The sequence below is a fragment of the Delphinus delphis genome, chromosome 18 (genome assembly GCF_949987515.2).
Source record: "Delphinus delphis chromosome 18, mDelDel1.2, whole genome shotgun sequence".
NCBI lineage: Eukaryota > Metazoa > Chordata > Mammalia > Artiodactyla > Delphinidae > Delphinus > Delphinus delphis.
The window spans coordinates 6,765,420-6,783,858 of record NC_082700.1 but is presented as its reverse complement, the minus strand read 5'-3'; the positions used below and the strand labels follow the sequence as shown (position 1 = coordinate 6,783,858).

Sequence of the window (18,439 nt, the reverse complement as noted above, 5' to 3'; positions counted from 1 at the left end):
ATTCATTCACTATGTTAAGCGTTGAGGCTACAAAGATGAATAAAACCCAGTTCAGGCCCTTAAGGAGGCTACAGATAGTTGAAGACCCACGATCCAAACAGGTAGAAAGGCGGCTGCAGCCCAAGGGAGAAATAAAGCTGCCAACCTGTAGCAAAACTGGGTGTTACCTCCTTCACTCATGATGTGGTGGCCCAGGAGCTGTCTTATGTCGATAAATTATTTGTAAATAAGAAACTAATTTCTTTATGTTATCTGATTGATATCTATACTAAAATGACCCTTAAAACTCCACGGTCATGTCACCCATGCCCAGCTGGAGGGAAGATGCATCCTCCCCACGTGAGGGATCGCCCCAGCTATGCACCAGGTAAGCCTCCTGGGCTTTATCCACACTGGCCCCAGACTGTACTGTGCTTGCTGTCCTGTTTCTGCTTGCTCTCTGTGTGTAAGAAATGAACGTTCAAAAATGTTTATTTCTTACACACAGAAAAAGGCTCAACCAGATAGAAATCATCTCAATGCAAAATGAAAAGCCACAAAGAACAGGATTTGTTTTTTTAACCTAATAAATAGCATATACAGTCAGGGACATATCCAAAATTTCTAAATATGAGGGGTCTCCTATCTGGTTGGGGTTGTGTGTGTGTGTGTGTGCGTGTGTGTGTGTGTATGTGTGTGTATGGATATGGGTGTGGGTGTGTTGTTGAAGCTGTGCTTACATAGAAAATACCTGTTTTTCCTTGGATTGTGTCTTTAATTGGAGGAGAGGAGGGCTGATGGGGTAGCGGGATGGAGCTCTGACTGCCCAGTCACCACTTTGCACTGCTGTTGTGCGCAAGGTATACGTGCGTATTATAAACAGGTAGTACAGCTATAGATACACATAAGGGCTGGGGTGGTGATGATGGTAAAGTTGGTATTCATATTCACAGACAGCATTCTAAGCAGGCAAACCCTTTGGAGAATAACTTGAAGGCACAGTTCAAGAGCCATGGGGAGGCTTATAGACTTGACTCCATGATAACAGTTTCTGGACTCTCCCCTAGACAAGTAATTCAAAATGCAGAAAGACTTATTTGCACAAAGAGCATACAATTGCAAGCAACCTTTATGCCCCCCAAACAGAAAATGATTGTATAAATTATAGTACATGGACAGAGTGGAATAGTATGCAACCGTTACAAATGAGTAGGAAGATTAGGTAGCCATTTGTAGCATTAAAACATTTTAATGTTTAAAAAATGAATTTTCAGGGCTTCCCTGGTGGCGCAGTGGTTGAGAGTCCACCTGCCGATGCAGGGGACACGGGTTCGTGCCCCGGTCCGGGAGGATCCCACATGCCGCGGAGCGGCTGGGCCCGTGAGCCATGGCCGCTGAGCCTGTGCGTCCGGAGCCTGTGCTCCGCAGCGGGAGAGGCCACAACAGAGAGAGGCCCATGTACCGCCAAAAAAAAAAATGAATTTTCATTTAATATTGAAAAGAAAATGTTATGCATACCACAAATATGTGAAATTACGTACATAAAACAACCTGGAAGGAAATATACAAAAAACAAAAATAGTTTTTCTAATTTCCAAAGTTTCTATAATATTGGCATTGCTCTTTATTTTAAAAATAAAAGAGAAAAGTACATACTGGGTTGACTATGTATTATGTAGTAGAATGACTCCTTGTTTTTGTGGAACTTTGTTAGCAGAAGAGAGAGTAACAAGCACTGTATTAGGAGTCAGTCCTGGTCTCCTATAAAACTGGTCTTTCTGATCTGAAAAAAAAAAAGAAAAAAAGAGTTGGGCTTTGATCATCTTCAGGACCGCCTAAGAGTTTTTAGATTACGTGGGTCCATGACAACTAACCCAAAACATACAGATAAAAGGTACTGTTGGAGTTCAGAGGCCCTTTTCCATCCTCCTATAAAAACAAATCTCATCATGGCATTCCCCCATCTACAACCTTTCAATGGCTTCCATTTGCTATCAGAGTAAATCCAAACTGCTTAGCCTCAGTTGCAAAGTGCTTGGTGACTGGCTTCCACTTTCTCTCTCCTGCCCTTTTCTTGCCTCACCCCTCCCCCATTCCCAAGCAGCAATCTGGGCTTCAGCCACCTCCCCTCCTTGACTCCTTGACTTCCAGTCTGCGTTTCAACCCGTGTGTGTGTGTGTGTGTGTGTGTGTGTGTGTGTGTGTGTGTGTGTGTGTGTGTGTGTGTGTGTGTATGCTCTTCCTGAACAGCCCGGCTGTTCACCTGGCCTTCACCTGGTTCAACTCCAGATACCTCCAGGCTGAATTTGCCTCATTTCGTCTGTGCTTTCAAACTGCCCAGTGCTGGTTCCCATGGACTCTAAGCAGAGGGAAATGTCTTGAGATAAAGAGACTTGGGCTGTGTCAGAGGAGAGGTCAAGGTCTGGGTGAGTAAATGAACGCAGTGGGGCGGGGGAGGGGAGAGCAGTGGGCTTATGATTATTCCTTACATCTCTGTGACCGTGGCCACCTTTACCAATCACAGTACCTACAGGTTATCACTCTTATTACTAAGACAAGACTGAGGCAAAGGAAGGAAGCTGAACTTGAAGGAATTTGACATACACAGTGTTTCTCAGTTGTGGCTGCACAATCAAAACACTTAGGGGAGGTTTGAAAAATACCGGTGTCAGGTCCGGTCCAGGAGAGTGTGATTTAGTTGTTCTGGGGAAGGGCTGGGGCATCTGTCTCTTTAAGTGGTTCCTAGTGATTTTTATGGGAACTGGGTTGAGAATGTCTGGTTAGGGGAGTGTAGGGTTGAAAGGCTGGACATATTTGCAACGTGTGTAGGGGTGCTCCTCAGGAGTGAAAATAGGTCAGCCAACGTGTCCGGCCTGTTCCCTTGCCTTACACAATATAATTCTTTTCTTCATATCCCAAACGCCTTCAGAGCACGATTCTCAAATCTACAAACACACATAGTCCATTTATTCTGCTGCAGCAAGAGTAAAGACTGAAGGGGGAAAGTCCATTACTAAACCAGTAACTAGCAAATTACATCTAGTTCCAGAGAAAAGACCTCGACCTTTTTTGTGGTAGGAAATGAACATTTCTTGAGAACCCTTCTATGATGGGAGTCTTCACATTGGTTTTAGGGGGCTTCATATAGATTTTCTCATGAGAAAGAAATGTAGTATAATTTTACAAAGCAAAACCTTGATGTGTCTCTTACACTGGGACCAAAGGGGACCAGGCCAGTCTTGGGTAAAACCGGACATAGAGGGCAAAGGAGGTTCTCAAAGTTCTTATTTCCACTTTGCCCACAGAGTATGGTATATCCACAACCCTTGTCTCCACCCCCCAGGCATTGTTGCAAACATTTCTCTGCCCCTTGTGGCATTTCCCTACCCCCAGATCTTTAATAAATGACAATGGATGGCATAATGAGATAATCAAGCAAAGTAATACCTGATTAAAGGTTACTGGTCTTATAGAAAATAATGCTTCTCTCTAGTTTAAATTCCAGAGTTTTTTGTGAAGACCCTTAAGGAATGATCCTAAGATGGAAATCATTTCAGACCCCTTACATGGCAGATAGGGGAGATTATATTTTTAACAGCTTCACTGACATACAATTTACATATCATAAAAATCATCCACCTCAAAATAACCAAAATGTAGAAGCAATCCAAGTGTCCATCGATGGATGAATGGATAGGCAAAATGTACTATGTACATACATACAGTGGAGTATTTATTTCCTCTTAAAGAGGGAGGAAATTCTGACACATGCTACAACATGGATGAGCCTTGAAGACATTAAGTGAAATAAACCAATTACGAAAGGACAAGTACTGTATGATTCTAATTATATTAGTTACCTAGAGTTGTCAAATTAATAGAGACAGAAAGTATTCTGGTGGTTGCCGGGGGCTGGGGGGAGGGGGAGGGGGAATGGGAAGTTGTGTATTGGGTTTGGAGTTTCAGTTTCACAAGATGAAAGAGTTCTGCAGATGGATGGTGGTGACGGTAGTACAATGGAGTAAATGTACTTAATGCCACTGAATTGTGCACCCCAAAAAGTAAAGATGGTAAATTTTAAATTATGTGTATTTATAATTTAAAAAAATATAAATTCTCCCATTTCACATGTACAATTCAATAGTTTTTAGTATATTTACAGAGTTATGCTGCCATCACCGTAATCTAATTTTAGAACATTTCCATCACACTCTGCCCTCCACCCCCCAAAAACCCCTCATACCCATGAGCAGTCACTTGGGGGAGATATTTTTAACAGGTCATGGGTGTCATGTGTTATTCTTCCAGGACTTGACTTCACAGACTCTTAGAAGGGGCCTTAGAGATTTTAGTCCCACCTCCTCAGATGAACAAATTGAGACTCAGAGAAGCAAAGTGTCTTGTCAAAGGTCACACAGCAAATTCATCCCCAAAGCCAGGTCTTTTGATTTCCCATAGAGTTACTTTTTGTAATACAAAAATGCCGTGTCACTTGCTTCCTTCAAATTGATGCTGAGAGTAGATTGAAGGTATTAAGAAGATGTTATCCTTTCCTGCCGGGAACAGATGGGCTCTTTTTCCAGTCTCTCTTCTCACCCACCTGAGTCGGGAAGTACAGAGGAAAGAGAGGAGAGTGGAAAAGTCTGCAACTGTGTCCAGTCATGCTCCCTTGTGCCTTAACTCTATTAGGCAAGAGCTATAATGAGTCTTATGGAGAATAATGTCGCAGCCTCTCTTAGAAGAGAGACTGGAAATACAGCCAGGTGCAGGGACTTTACTTTTGAAAGATGCTGCCTTTTGTGGAGGTGGCTGGGGTAACCAGTGTCAAACAGCAACACCATGTATCAGAGATGCCAAGGTCTTGGGCTGGCAGTGGTGGTCATTATGTCTCCTGTCGTCGCACGATTGCTGGGAAACAGCAGAGGAAGTGAGTTGAGGCTTCTATACATCCTGCCACCTTCTGCTTCTTGCAGAGCCTTGGCCAGGGCAGTAGTTGGATGAAAGTTGGGGTTTGGAGTAGGGTGGAGGACTAACTTTGTGAGCAACAGCCTTCAATATTCCTTCTGAACTCACTGAAACATCTTCAGCTGCCCTTATTTCCTGGAGGGCTGCTAGAGAGGCCTCTGTGGTTGCTAAACATGGAGAATGAGGCCAAGGAAAATCGTGTAGCTATGGACTCAGAAATATCTATACCAAGTCCTGAAGCCTAATCAGGGCAAGATTCAGGCCTCTTTTTTCTTCTGTCCTTTGGTCTCTCTGGGAATTCAATCTACCCTCCTCCTCCCTGGTTACTACGCTAACTCACCCCAGGATGATATAGGCCTCCAGGAGGGCTTGGAATTTCTCCAGCAGGGCTAATCAAGAGGCAGGTACTCTAAACGTCCTGTGAGTTTCCATCATGATGAGACACACCTGACTGGAGAGATTGCTGTGGGGAATGACACAGGCTCCTAGACAATGGGGGACACTGCCTGGATTATTCATTTTTGAACTCCTGGTGCCTAGCAGAGTGCCTGGTGTGTTTGTTTGCTGAATGAATAAGTAGTAACGTTTCACATCAAATGATGCATTGTTATTCACAAAGTGATTTATTTTCCCTGCATGAATTTATCCTCACAAGTGCCCCTACTTTACCCCTGGAAGGAAGACAAGACTGTTTCACAGATGCGGTCACATAACTGTAGGTTGGAGAGGTGGCTGTCAGACTCTTACCTTGTTGGCATTTTTATACAGGTGTCTCATTGAGACGACCCTTCCTAAAATACCCTAAGAGAGGTATGTATAGGGAGTCAGATAGACATTTGTGGTCTCTGCATTTTGTTCCTAAATCTGGGCTAGATGTATTCTTCATCTAAGTCTCTCATTAATGGTATTATTTTCTGCTGTTTGCTAATCACTGCAGGTGTATAAATTTTCAATTACATCTTGAGTTAAATAGAATTTCAGGGCTAGCCTGGTAAACTGGCGAATCCTCATGTAGTTTGTAGTAGCTATTTCCTGATAGAGATTTAGCCTCATACACTATCGTATCTAATACACTTTTTGGTTCATACACTATTGCATCTAATGCAGTTTTTGGTAATTTCAATTAACTAGATTGTAGCTTTATGGGCCTGGGTCTTCAAGAAACATATGTTCCAACATTCTCCCTGCTTAACTATATTCTTACTCTTGTTGAACTTCTATGACCTTATTGGAAATCAATGCTTCTGATCTTCCAAATGTATTGTTGAGGAGAGAACTAGACGAAATCACTATACAAAATGCTTTGAGATTGCAGGATGTGGAGAGCGTGCTATCCTTAAAAATGAATGGTTCTGCTTGGAGGTAAACCATGTTTTAACTCTGCGTGTATATTGTGCACGAGGGAATTTCCCTGTGCAGAATAATTTTCGCCCAATAATTCGCACGATCACAGCACTTCTGGTAGCAGGTATCTCCTAACTTCCCTGCAGCAGCTTGGCTAAAGCGAGCTTTCCTCTCCTAGCAACTGTTGCTAGGAGGGGCGTGGCTTCGGAGTCGGGCGAGGACGCGTTAGGCGGCCCGCTCCCTCCGCACCGCCCCCCCCGGCGTAGACTACACTTCCCGTGATGCTCGAGGGTGGTCTCCGTAGTGACGCCTTTGGTGTTCGCGGAGGGGGAGGGGGAGAAGGAAGGCGGGGGCGGCGGCTGCGAGTGGGGGGCCGTGCTCTTCCCATGTCCCCGACTCGCGCTCCGGCAGCTGCCGCCGCCGCCGCCGCCGCCATGTTGGCTTGAGGGGCGATGACAGGAGGCGGCTGCGGCGTCGGGTACTGAAAAGTGGAGGAGGAGGAGGAGGAGGAGGAGGAGGAGGAGGAGGAGAGACAGAGCTCTGAGAGGAAGCGGTTCCCGGGCTGAGGAGAGGAAGGACCCGGGCTCTTCCGGGGCCCAGCCGAAGTCGGCGTCGCGGGGAGCTCGCGAGGCCGGGGAGGGGAGGGGAAGGCGGAGCCGGGGGAGGCGGAGGCGAGAGAGGAGCGCCGGGAAGCCGGAGACTATGTGTCCTGAGCCCCGCGGCTGCCCGGAGGCGCCCGCGGCCTGAGCCCCGACGGGCCGTGGGGTCTCCTGCCGGGCCGAGCGCCCCGCTTTCCCCGCTCGCCGCCCCGGCTCTCCGGCCCGGGCTTGCGCTTCGGCTGCCAACGAGTTAAATGCCCTTGAGCGCGGGTTTCCGCGGCCCGGCTGGCAACGCCGGCCGCGCGAGTTGAGCCGTTTCCCCGCGCCGTCCGCCTGGGGACGCGTCCATGTGTAGCCACATAGTTATCTGTGTACCGCGGCGCCGGGGCATTCTCCTCCTGCTTAATGAAGACTCGACTTGGGAGCAAGTGTGAATCACTGCCGGGCTGGGAAAGGAGGAAGACGATTTAACCCCCTCCCACCCCGCTCCATGTCCGTGTGTCACTCGGCTCGGTCCACCTGGCGCGGCCGGTCCTGGGGCTGCTGCTGCTGACGACGACGACGGGGCTGCTACCCCAGGAGTTCCCTCCTGGTCTGGCCACACCGCTCCCGGCGATTGTTCCTCTTCGCTCGGAACCTCGGCCCGGCCGGCACTTTGGCTCCGAAAGAACTTATTTTAGGGGGAAGCACATCTCGAACCAGTCAAGATCGTGAAGGTTGATTTCTGTAGCTCGAAGATTTCTCTTTTTTGTTTGTTGTTGTCTCTTTTTGATTTTTTTTTTCGGCGTAAACATCTGGGTATATATATCAAACGGCAAGATGTCCAGTAATGTCCCGGCGGATATGGTAAGTGAAGGATAAGAGTTACGACACCCTTTGATTTAATTGTGGTTTCCAGTCTTATTAAATCAGGATACAGGCGTGGGGTGAAGGTTTGCGGGGGACTCTTGAAAAGCCACGGTGCTGGGGGATCTGGAGAAGTTGGAGGGTCTGGTGTCCCTCTTGAGAAAGTACTGCTTTTAATGCAGATTTTTCTCATTTGTGTTTTCTAAATGATTAAAGACAATGGAGAAGTTGGGAACATGTAGCAAGGTAGCCTGAAGTGGAGAAAATCTCTTCTTTGCTAGAAGCCTCTGAACACTTGTGTCTTTAAAGCTTCTGAAAACGTCAGTGGCAGTGGGCAGAGCGTCCCTGCTAGATACAGAGGTGGACAGGAAAACGGGGATCGTGCTCGGTGGCACTGATCATTAACGCAGTAGGTACAAGCTTGATATTTCCAAAAACAGGGACGTGTTATCTCTTGGAGAGAAACTTGACCAGAATTTGCTGTGAGCTTTTTGAAACGTATGGGTGAGCAAGTATGGCAACAGAAATATTAAGACGTTTTGGAATTTTGACAAATCTAGGCTGGCTGTATTTTGGTACTTTGAATGAATATTCCAGGACTTTTAGTACCAAATATTTAGTAGTATTACATCACTGGACTTTTAAAAGCTCATAAAACATATTATTGATTGAGCCTTCATACTGCAATGTTAAGAACCTGAAACAAAAAGTACTCTGCATAAAGGTTAAGGATATGAGACTGTTGACTAACAGGAACTGTGTAGGTTTACAGTGCTGGGAGGTGGGTTTGTATGAGTGTGAAATTACACTTTGCTGTCCTAGGGACAAACGTAATGCAATTAACAGGAAGGTGAATAATCTTGTTTATGAAAGAATTGAAGTTAACATAGTTATGCTCACTTACATGAAGTTAACATTTGAGTGTTTGTATATTTCAGCGAAAAAACAAAATTGAACTTTCCTGGTGATTAAATTTTAAAATGACAGATGTTTCAATAAGAGTGAACCTCATTTACAGGCTGTAAAATAAAAATTAAATGGCTCTAACTGGCATAATTTGACCTTGGTTTAAAGACATTTTGCTAGCGTTTGATTTCCCTTTTAGTGCACTATTTAAATGCAAAGGAACCACAGTGTTCTGTCTCTAGGGTGGCCGCATAGCAACCTTACACTCTCCTTCCTGATTCTTAAAACTCGAGCATTGTCCTTTTAGTTTTCCCTTCCCTCCTGGTGTGCACACCGGAGAATAGTCTCCGGCCTGCTTAAGGATAGCTGGACTTGATTTCCTCCACCCTACTCGCGAAGTTGCCTGGAGAGGTCTCTGGACGGAGCTGGAAAATGCTCTTTCCTCTGTTGGATAATTGCTCTGTGGGCTCATCACCTCCAGCAAAGATTGGCTCTCTCTCTAAAGCCTCCATCTTATATCATCATGTGCACTGTGAGAAGTGATCACCCTTCGTACTATTTATCTGTCACAGAAGTTGTCGTGAAATCGATTTGTGTCATTAAAACAGTGCCACAACTTTATTTAGGCCCAGTGATGAAGAAAAGCTGGAATGCGGGTAGCATCAGTCACAAATTGAGATGATTTGGGGAATACTGTTTCCAAGTCAGAGAGAAGGTTTGGAAGCTAGTGTTCGTATCAGGGGACCGGGAAGTAGTGCAAGGTTTTATTAATAGCTGCAGTTATAAAATACAACTATTTCTGTTTCAGACTGTATTTTAAGGCCTTGATGATTCTTTGGTGCTTTGAGATCCCGTGATTAAAGGTGATATGCAAGGGCAAAGCAGTATTATGTAATAAACATATAATGCCCTGGTGATGCTATTTCAGAGTGTATCTAAGGTACAGCTCAGATTAGATGGTTCTGAATATTTTTTATGTGTCATTTTCTAGCTGTCCAACTTGTTGGAGGTCTTGAGGGCTTTTTCCAGCGTTAAAACCTTTTAAACCTTCATTTGCTAGTACTTACATTGCATTTTTGCTTAAGAAGTGCCTTTATTTGATATGTACCTAGAATCCTCAACTTTTTGAAATATGACATGATAAATACTGGTTGAAAGTTGTCGATTAAATGCTTCATATTTGTTCAACTTTTTATTATCAGTAATTGACAATCTGCATTTACATCTGTGACTTAAAGTGAGAAGACTTTTACCACTCTTGGAGAGCGTCAGCCGGTCCACTCCCACCTCTTTCCACACTCTGACATTTCCCTTGAAGTACAACTCTAAAGTGATCAGGATACACACTCTTGCAAGTACGAATACATACATTTTTGCTAGATGCAGTAAAAATGTCAAGTTTCTCAGTGGCGACAGTTCGTATGTGCTATTTAGAAACAAATGTTACGCTGTTTCACGTGTTAACGGTGCCTGTCAGTTGTATAGGAAAATCCTGTTTAGGAGACGAGGTGGGGCAGTGAAGTTATAACCCCTGTCATGTTTTCATTGGAGATAGTTCATAAATGAGCTATAATAATTGCTAAATCATTTGATGTTTTTGGTAAAGTCTTCTTACGGCAATTATTTTGCTTCTAAAATCGATTTTTTAGCGTCACTTTTTTATTTTGTAAATATAACTAACATTTAAAATTTATTTTTAAACATTCAGTAAATTTTTTTGTTGACCATAAGTAGTCTCTTTTTCTTACAATCCAAATTTAGCAAGTCAGTCTTTTGAGGATGGTGGGAGTGGTACCCCCCGTGAATGGATTTGCTAGATTCTTTACAAAAAATAATTTGCAGTTGATACTTTTCCAATGAACATTCTGTAAAGATGTCCTATAAATTATATAAATGTGTTTACTTAAAATGTTGGCTTTTCCTTTGCTAAGAGTGATTGAGTTTGAACTAGGAGATTTACTAACATTCCAGTGTAATAACTTATTTGTGAGAAAAATCTGAAAATATCTGAACAGAATATCATTATAATACATTGTGTTTAAATGATTCATTTTTTTCGCCTCAGCGCAAATCATAGTTTATGATGGGCAATATTCACTGTTTATAATTGTAGCATGAATTTTGTTAATGACTTAGGTTTTTCTGAAAGAAAATGTTTACTCTTTCTGTTAGTAATAAAGCCTAAGGCTGGGTGGATAAGCTGGTAATTTTCTGGATTTGGAAAGTTATCAAGAAATAAATTATTGTATTTATAAAACTATTATATAAGACATTTGAACTACAATTTAGAGCTTTGGACTGAAAGTATACTTTATGATATCTGTAAAATTGAAAACCCTACCTAAGAGAGACATTGACAATTAGTGTGAGAATAATGGCAAAGCAATTTTGGTTATTCAAAATGTTTTAGATGATAAAATACAGGAAAACCGTGTATCTTTTAAAACTATTAATGTAAAATTGTAGCAGATGTAACCATTTTTAGTCTGGGGTTAAGTGAGCTAATGATAATTTGAGTTTTTTCAGTGCTTAATGAATATTTTTATTGTAATGTCATATCTGTAACATTTGTGGAAGAAATGTTGGAGCCCTCTAGTGGACAGGAAATTATTAAAATGAATTTCTTTTCAAACTGAAGTTTTATCACTTTTCCAAGTTAAAATGACAGATATAGATTATGCCAGGGGAAAATGTCATGCTCGTTAAAGGTCTAGAGAATAGAAAAATTTTAACTTTGAAGAAAGGGTGTATTAAGATCTAATGCCCAAGCAAGGCAAAAACAACAAATAACATACAAGGGACTCCCCATAAGGTTAACAGCTGATCTTTCAGTAGAAACTGTGCAAGCCAGAAGGGAGTGGCAGGACCTATTTAAAGTGATGAAAGGGAAAAACCTACAACCAAGATTACCCAGCAAGGATCTCATTCAGATTCGATGGAGAAATTAAAACCTTTACAGACTAGCAAAAGCTAGGAGAATTCAATACCACCAAACCAGCTTTACAACAAATGCTAAAGGAACTTCTCTAGGCAGGAAACACAAGAGAAGGGAAAGACCTACAATAACGAACCCAAAACAGTTAAGAAAATGGTAATAGGAACATACATATTGATAACTGCCTTAAATTTAAATGGATTAAATGCTCCAACCAAAAGACATAGACTGGCCGAATGGATACAGAAGCAAGACCCGTATATATGCTGTCCATAAGAGACCCACTTCAGACCTAGGGACACCTACAGACTGAAAATGAGGGGATGGAAAAAGATATTCCATGCAAATGGAAATCAAAAGAAAGCCGGACTAGCAGTTCTCATATCAGACAAAATAGACTTCAGAATAAAACCTATTACAAGAGACAAAGAAGGACACTACATAATGATCAAGGGATCAATCCAAGAAGAAGATATGACAGTTCTAAATATTTATGCACCCAACATAGGAGCACCTCAATACATAAGGCAAATGCTAACAGCCATAAAAGGGGAAATCGACAGTAACACAGTCATAGTAGGGGACTTTAACACCCCACTTTCACCAATGGACAGATCATCCAAGATGAAAATAAATAAGGAAACACAAGCTTTAAGTGATACATTAAACAAGATGGACTTAATTGATATTTATAGGACATTCCATCCAAAAACAACAGAATACACTTTCTTCTCAAGTGCTCATGGAACATTCTCCAGGATCATATCTTGGGCCACAAATCAAGCCTTGGTAAATTTAAGAAAATAGAAATCGTATCAAGTATCTTTTCCGACCACAATGCTATGAGACTAGATATCAATTACAGGAAAACATCTGTAAAAAATACAAACACATGGAGGCTAAACAATACACTACTAAATAATCAAGAGATCACTGAAGAACTCAAAGAGGAAATTAAAAAATACCTAGAAACAAATGACAATGAAAACGTGATGACCCAAAAACCTATGGGATGCAGCAAAAGCAGTTCTAAGAGGGAAGTTTATGGCAATACAGTCCTACCTCAAGAAACAAGAAACATCTCAAATAAACAAACTAACCTTACACCTAAAGCAATTCGAGAAAGAAGAACAAAAAACCCCCAAAGTTAGCAGAAGGAAAGAAATTATAAAGATCAGATCAGCAATAAATGAAAAAGAAATGAAGGAAACGATAGCAAAGATCAATAAAACTAAAAGCTGGTTCTTTGAGAAGATAAACAAAATTGATAAACCATTAGCCAGACTCATCAAGAAGAAAAGGGAGAAGACTCAACAGAATTAGAAATGAAAAAGGAGAAGTAACAGCTGACATTGCAAAATACAAAGGATCATGGGCGATTACTACAAGCAACTATATGCCAATAGAATAGACAACCTGGAAGAAATGGACAAATTCTTAGAAAAGTACAACCGTCTGAGACTGAACCAGGAAGAAATAGAAAATATAAACAGACCAATCACCAGCACTGAAATTGAGACTGTGATTAAAAATCTTCCAGCAAACAAAAGCCCAGGACCAGATGACTTCACAGGCGAATTCTATCAAACATTTAGAGAAGAGCTAACACCTATCCTTCTCAAACTCTTCCAAACTATAGCAGAGGGAGGAACACTCCCAAACTCATTCTACGAGGCCACCATCAGCGATACCAAAACCAGACAAAGATGTCACAAAGAAAGAAAACTACAGGCCAATATCCCTAATGAACATAGATGCAAAAAATCCTCAACAAAATACTAGCAAACAGAATCCAACAGCACATTAAAAGGATCATACACCATGATCAAGTGGGGTTTATCCCTGGAATGCAAGAATTCTTCAGTATATGCAAATCAATCAATGTGATAAACCATATTAACAAGTTGAAGGAGAAAAACCATATGATCATCTCAATAGATGCAGAAAAAGCTCTTGACAAAATTCAACACCCATGTATGATAAAAACCCTCCAGAAAGTAGGCGTAGAGGGAACTTACCTCAACAGAATAAAGGCCATATATGACAAACCCACAGCCAACATCATTCTCAGTGGTGAAAAGCTGAAACCATTTCCTCTAAGATCGGGAATAAGACAAGGTTGTCCACTCTCACCACTGTTATTCAACACAGTTTTGGAAGTTTTAGCCACAGCAGTCAGAGAAGAAAAAGAAATAAAAGGAATACAAATTGGAAAAGAAGAAGTAAAGCTGTCACTGTTTGCAGATGACATGATACTATACATAGAGAATCCTAAAGATGCTACCAGAAAACTCCTAGAGCTAATCAATGAATTTGGTAAAGTAGCAGGATACAAAATTAATGCACAGAAATCTCTTGCATTCCTATACACTAATGATGAAAAATCTGAAAGAGAAATTAAGGAAACACTCCCATTTACCATTGCAACAAAAAGAATAAAATACCTAGGAATAAACCTACCTAAGGAGACAAAAGACCTGTATGCAGAAAACTGTAAGACACTGATGAAAGAAATTAAAGATGATACAAATAGATGGAGAGATATACCATGTTCTTGGATTGGAAGAATGAACACTGTGGAAATGACTATACTACCCAAAGCAATCTACAGATTCAATGCAATCCCTATCAAACTACCAATGGCATTTTTCAGAGAACTAGAAGAAAAATTGCACAATTTGTATGGAAACACAAAAGACTCCGAATAGTCAAAGCAATCTTGAGAACGGAGCTGGAGGAATCAGGCTCCCAGACTTCAGACTATACTACAAAGCTACAGTAATCAAGACACTTTGGTACTGGCACAAAAACAGAAATCTAGATCAATGGAACAGGATAGAAAGCCCAGAGATAAACCCACGCACATATGGTCACCTTATTTTTGATAAAGGAGGCAAGAATATACAATGGAGAAAAGACAGCCTCTCTGATAAGTGGTGCTGGGAAAACTGCACAGCTACATGTAAAAGAATGAAATTAGAACACTCCCTAACACCATACACAAAAATAAACTCCAGATGGATTAAGGACCTAAATGTAAGGCCAGACACTATAAAACTCTTAGAGGAAAACATAGGCTGAACACTCTATGACATAAATCACAGCAAGATCCTTTTTGACCCACCTCCTAGATAAATGGAAATAAAAACAAAAATAAACAAATGGGGCCTAATGAAACTTAAAAGCTTTTGCACAGCAAAGGAAACCATAGACAAGACGAAAATACAACCCTCAGAATGGGAGAAAATATTTGCAAATGAAGCAACTGACAAAGGATTAATCTCCAAAATTTATAAGCAGCTCATGCAGCTCAATAAGAAAAAAACAAACAACCCAATCCTAAAATGGGCAGAAGACCTACATAGACATTTCTCCAAAGAAGATATACAGATTGCCAACAAACACATGAAAGGATGCTCAACATCACTAATCACTGAGAAATGCAAATCAAAACTACAATGAGGTATCACCTCATACCAGTCAGAATGGGCATCATCAAAAAATATATGAAGAATAAATGCTGGAGAGGGTGTGGAGAAAAGGGAACCCTCTTTCACTGTTGGTGGGAATGTAAATTGATACAGCCACTATGGAGAACAGTGTGGAGGTTCCTTAAAAAGCTAAAAATAGAACTACCATATGACCCAGCCATCCCACTACTGGGCATATACCCTGAGAAAACCATAATTCAAAAAGAGTCATGTACCACAATGTTCATTGCAGCTCTATTTACAATAGCCAGGACGAAAACCATAATTCAAAAAGAGTCATGTACCACAATGTTCATTGCAGCTCTATTTACAATATCCATTCATCTACGTGTCCATCGACAGATGAATGGATAAAGAAGATGTGGCACATATACACAATGGAATATTACTCAGCCATAAAAAGAAACGAAATTGAGTTATTTGTAGTCAGGTGGATGGACCTAGAAACTCATACAGAGTGAAGTAAGTCAGAAAGAGAAAAACAAATACCGTATACTAACACATATATATGGAATCTTAAAAATAATAATAAAAAAAGCTTCTGAAGAACCTAGGAGCAGGACAGGAATAAAGGCGCAGATGTAAAGAATGGACTTGAGGACACAGGGAGGGGGAAGGGTAAGCTGGGATGAACTGAGAAAATGGCATGGACATATATACGCTACCAAATGTAAAATAGATAGCTAGTGGGAAGCAGCCACATAGCACAGGGAGATCAGCTCGGTGCTTTGTGACCACCTAGAGGGGTGGGATAGGGAAGGTGGGAGGGAGACACAAGAGGGAGGAGATACGGGGTTGTGTGTATGTGTATAGCTGATTCACTTTGTTGTAAAGCAGAAACTGACACACCATTGTGAAGCAATTATACTCCAATAAAGATGTTAAAAAAAAAATCCCCCCCCCAAAAGATGTAATGCACAGATTTTCTCTTTACTTACAGCTCTTCTTAATTTTTCATTCTCTTGGTGGAACTTCTTATTCCCAGTATAAGTTGGGGGGTTCTATGAAGCTAAAGGGTAGATAGTACCATTTATGTATATATACTTATACACACACACACACACACACACACACACGTAGGTGACTTGATGAACGGCTTATTAATTAACATATCTCTTATGGAGTGTTTCTCTAAATTGTTTTACTTGAATGTGTCTTAAATTTGGTGTTCTGAATTAGGCATTTTTATTGAGAAAACAAATGACACATTATTTCCCTCTGCTTTGAATGCCTTTTCCTTTCTAGCTCTGAATCCTACTCCAGCTCATGTCCCTCTCCTGTGAAAACGGTTTTTAGTTCATTCTACTCCACAGTGATCTTTCCTTCCTGTGAACCATTTTCTGTCAGTGTATTTCAGATTCTTACGTGATGTCAAATTTACATGAATATGTGTCTTACCTTTATTAGATCTCCTGTAATTTCTAAAACAGAATAGACATTTAAAAACTGTTGAGGGGCTTCCCTGGTGGCGCAGTGGATGGGAGTGCGCCTGCCGATGCGGGGGATAACTACGGGTTCGTGCCTCGGTCCGGGAAGATCCCACGTGCCGCGGAGCTGCTGGGCCCGTGAGCCATGGCTGCTGGGCCTGCATGTCAGGAGCCTGTGCTCCACAGCGAGAGGGGCCGCGGCAGTGGGAGGCCTGCGTACCGCAAAAAAAACAAACAACAGAAAAAAAACTGTTGAGAGTTTTCTTGACTCCTAAAGCATTACTCTCTCTGTTACTTATGGGAAAGGTAAATATTGTCCCATACTACTACTATTTCTAATAATGGTGTTAAATATGAAGTCTGTGATGTCTGCTTCTATTACTATTTGGAATATGAAAAATATATTTTTAGTGTAAGGCTTGAAGTTATTTTAAATGATCGATAAAGTACTGATGGCTCTACTGGTTTTCATAACATGGAACAGTAAATATGATTTAGGAGACTGAAGTATATACTCCTTAAATATGCTCTAAGAATTCCTCTCATTCTGAGGGGGGAAAAACTGAAAGTGACTAGAATTCATGGTAACTAAAAACCGTGGGTAATAAATTTTTTTGAATCAGTAAATTTTTTGAATACCTAAAGGTTGTTCTGGGGAATATCCCAATTTATTTTGGATTACTGTCCTATTTGCTTACGTGTAATATGCTACGCATAATTTACTTTCCGTGACTTAGAGCCATCATTTGAATAATATCGATTCACTTCAATGAAGTTCATTGACTCCTTCACTGTGTAATCATTATTCTATAAACTGTAGCGGTCATACCCTCAGCATCTAATATAGATGCTTCACTACTAGTAATTTACAAAGTGAGATGAGGCAAGTCAGTTGCGATGTGAGAATAAAAATATTAGAACTTCTAGTTGTTATTTTGTGCTCCAAAAAGAGGGAAGAATTGAGGTTTTGAATTAAAATATGGATTGGATCTGAAAAAGCCTCGAGGCTTTTCTAGGTCCACGTTCTCATGAGCATGGTTTGCTGGGGGAAGGTGTGGGAATTTTGTAATGTGGAGAACAAAAGCAGCACCATGAGTTTCTCAAAGTTTCTACAGCTTTTCTGTCATAGTGTATTATCTAGTTACTTTTAAAAATAGGGGAGCAGAGGTTCATTGTCAAAGTACTTAAAGAATTGTAGAACTCAAAGCTGAATTACACATTTTTATTTTACGAAAGATGAACATTTTAGATACTGATCTTTTCCATGATGGCAAGAAGTTATCAATAGTATGCTACCTGGCAGATAATTTTTTTTTTTTTTTGCGGTACGCGGGCCTGTCACTGTTGTGGAGTCTCAGGTTGCGGAGCACAGGCTCCGGACGCGCAGGCTCAGCGGCCACGGCTCACAGGCCCAGCCGCTCTGCGGCATGTGGGATCTTCCCGGACTGGGGCACGAACCTGTGTCCCTTGCATTGGCAGGCGGACTCTCAACCTCTGCGCCACCAGGGAAGCCCAGCAAATAATTTTTAGAAAACAATTAGTTGTCTCTTTAAGGCAAAATTGACATTTTTAACCAGTAAGTGAAAAAAATACCTGCTTTTCAGAAGTGTTATGGAGAGAACATTTGAAAACATGTTTAGATTTTTCCAGTCTGTTGAAAAATCTTCCTCATAGAGAATTTCAGTGGGCTTTAGACCCGTTTATTAGAAACGTAAAAAGCAACACATTTTCCTTAGTTTGCAAAAATATCTGACTGACATCAGGTAAAATAAAATTGTGATAACATTGACATCAAGAAACTGACTTTTAACAAAGACTTGTGCATATTTAGTGATACAATAGAAAAGTGATATGATTTTGTGAACCAGTAAGTGACATAGCGTTCTGTATGGATCTATGCATTTGTGAGCTAGGTTTTTCAGTTACGACTTGACTTCTCTTAAAACCA

General features: G+C 41.2%; 1 protein-coding gene and 1 long non-coding RNA gene across 2 annotated transcripts in view; one reads left to right on the top strand and one right to left on the bottom strand.

Moving 5' to 3' along the window:
- Positions 1 to 1,225: 1,225 nt before the first annotated feature.
- Positions 1,226 to 18,439, bottom strand: part of LOC132413767 (uncharacterized) — a 146,141-nt gene continuing 128,927 nt past the window's right edge. The window contains exon 4 of the long non-coding RNA XR_009516809.1: positions 1,226 to 1,762. This is a non-coding gene — a long non-coding RNA (uncharacterized lncRNA). The remainder of the gene's footprint in view (positions 1,763 to 18,439) is intronic.
- Positions 6,840 to 18,439, top strand: part of UBL3 (ubiquitin like 3) — a 70,365-nt gene continuing 58,765 nt past the window's right edge. The window contains exon 1 of the mRNA XM_059995952.1: positions 6,840 to 7,732. Within this exon, the coding sequence (XP_059851935.1) occupies positions 7,706 to 7,732 (27 nt within the window). The 5' untranslated portion in view covers positions 6,840 to 7,705. The remainder of the gene's footprint in view (positions 7,733 to 18,439) is intronic.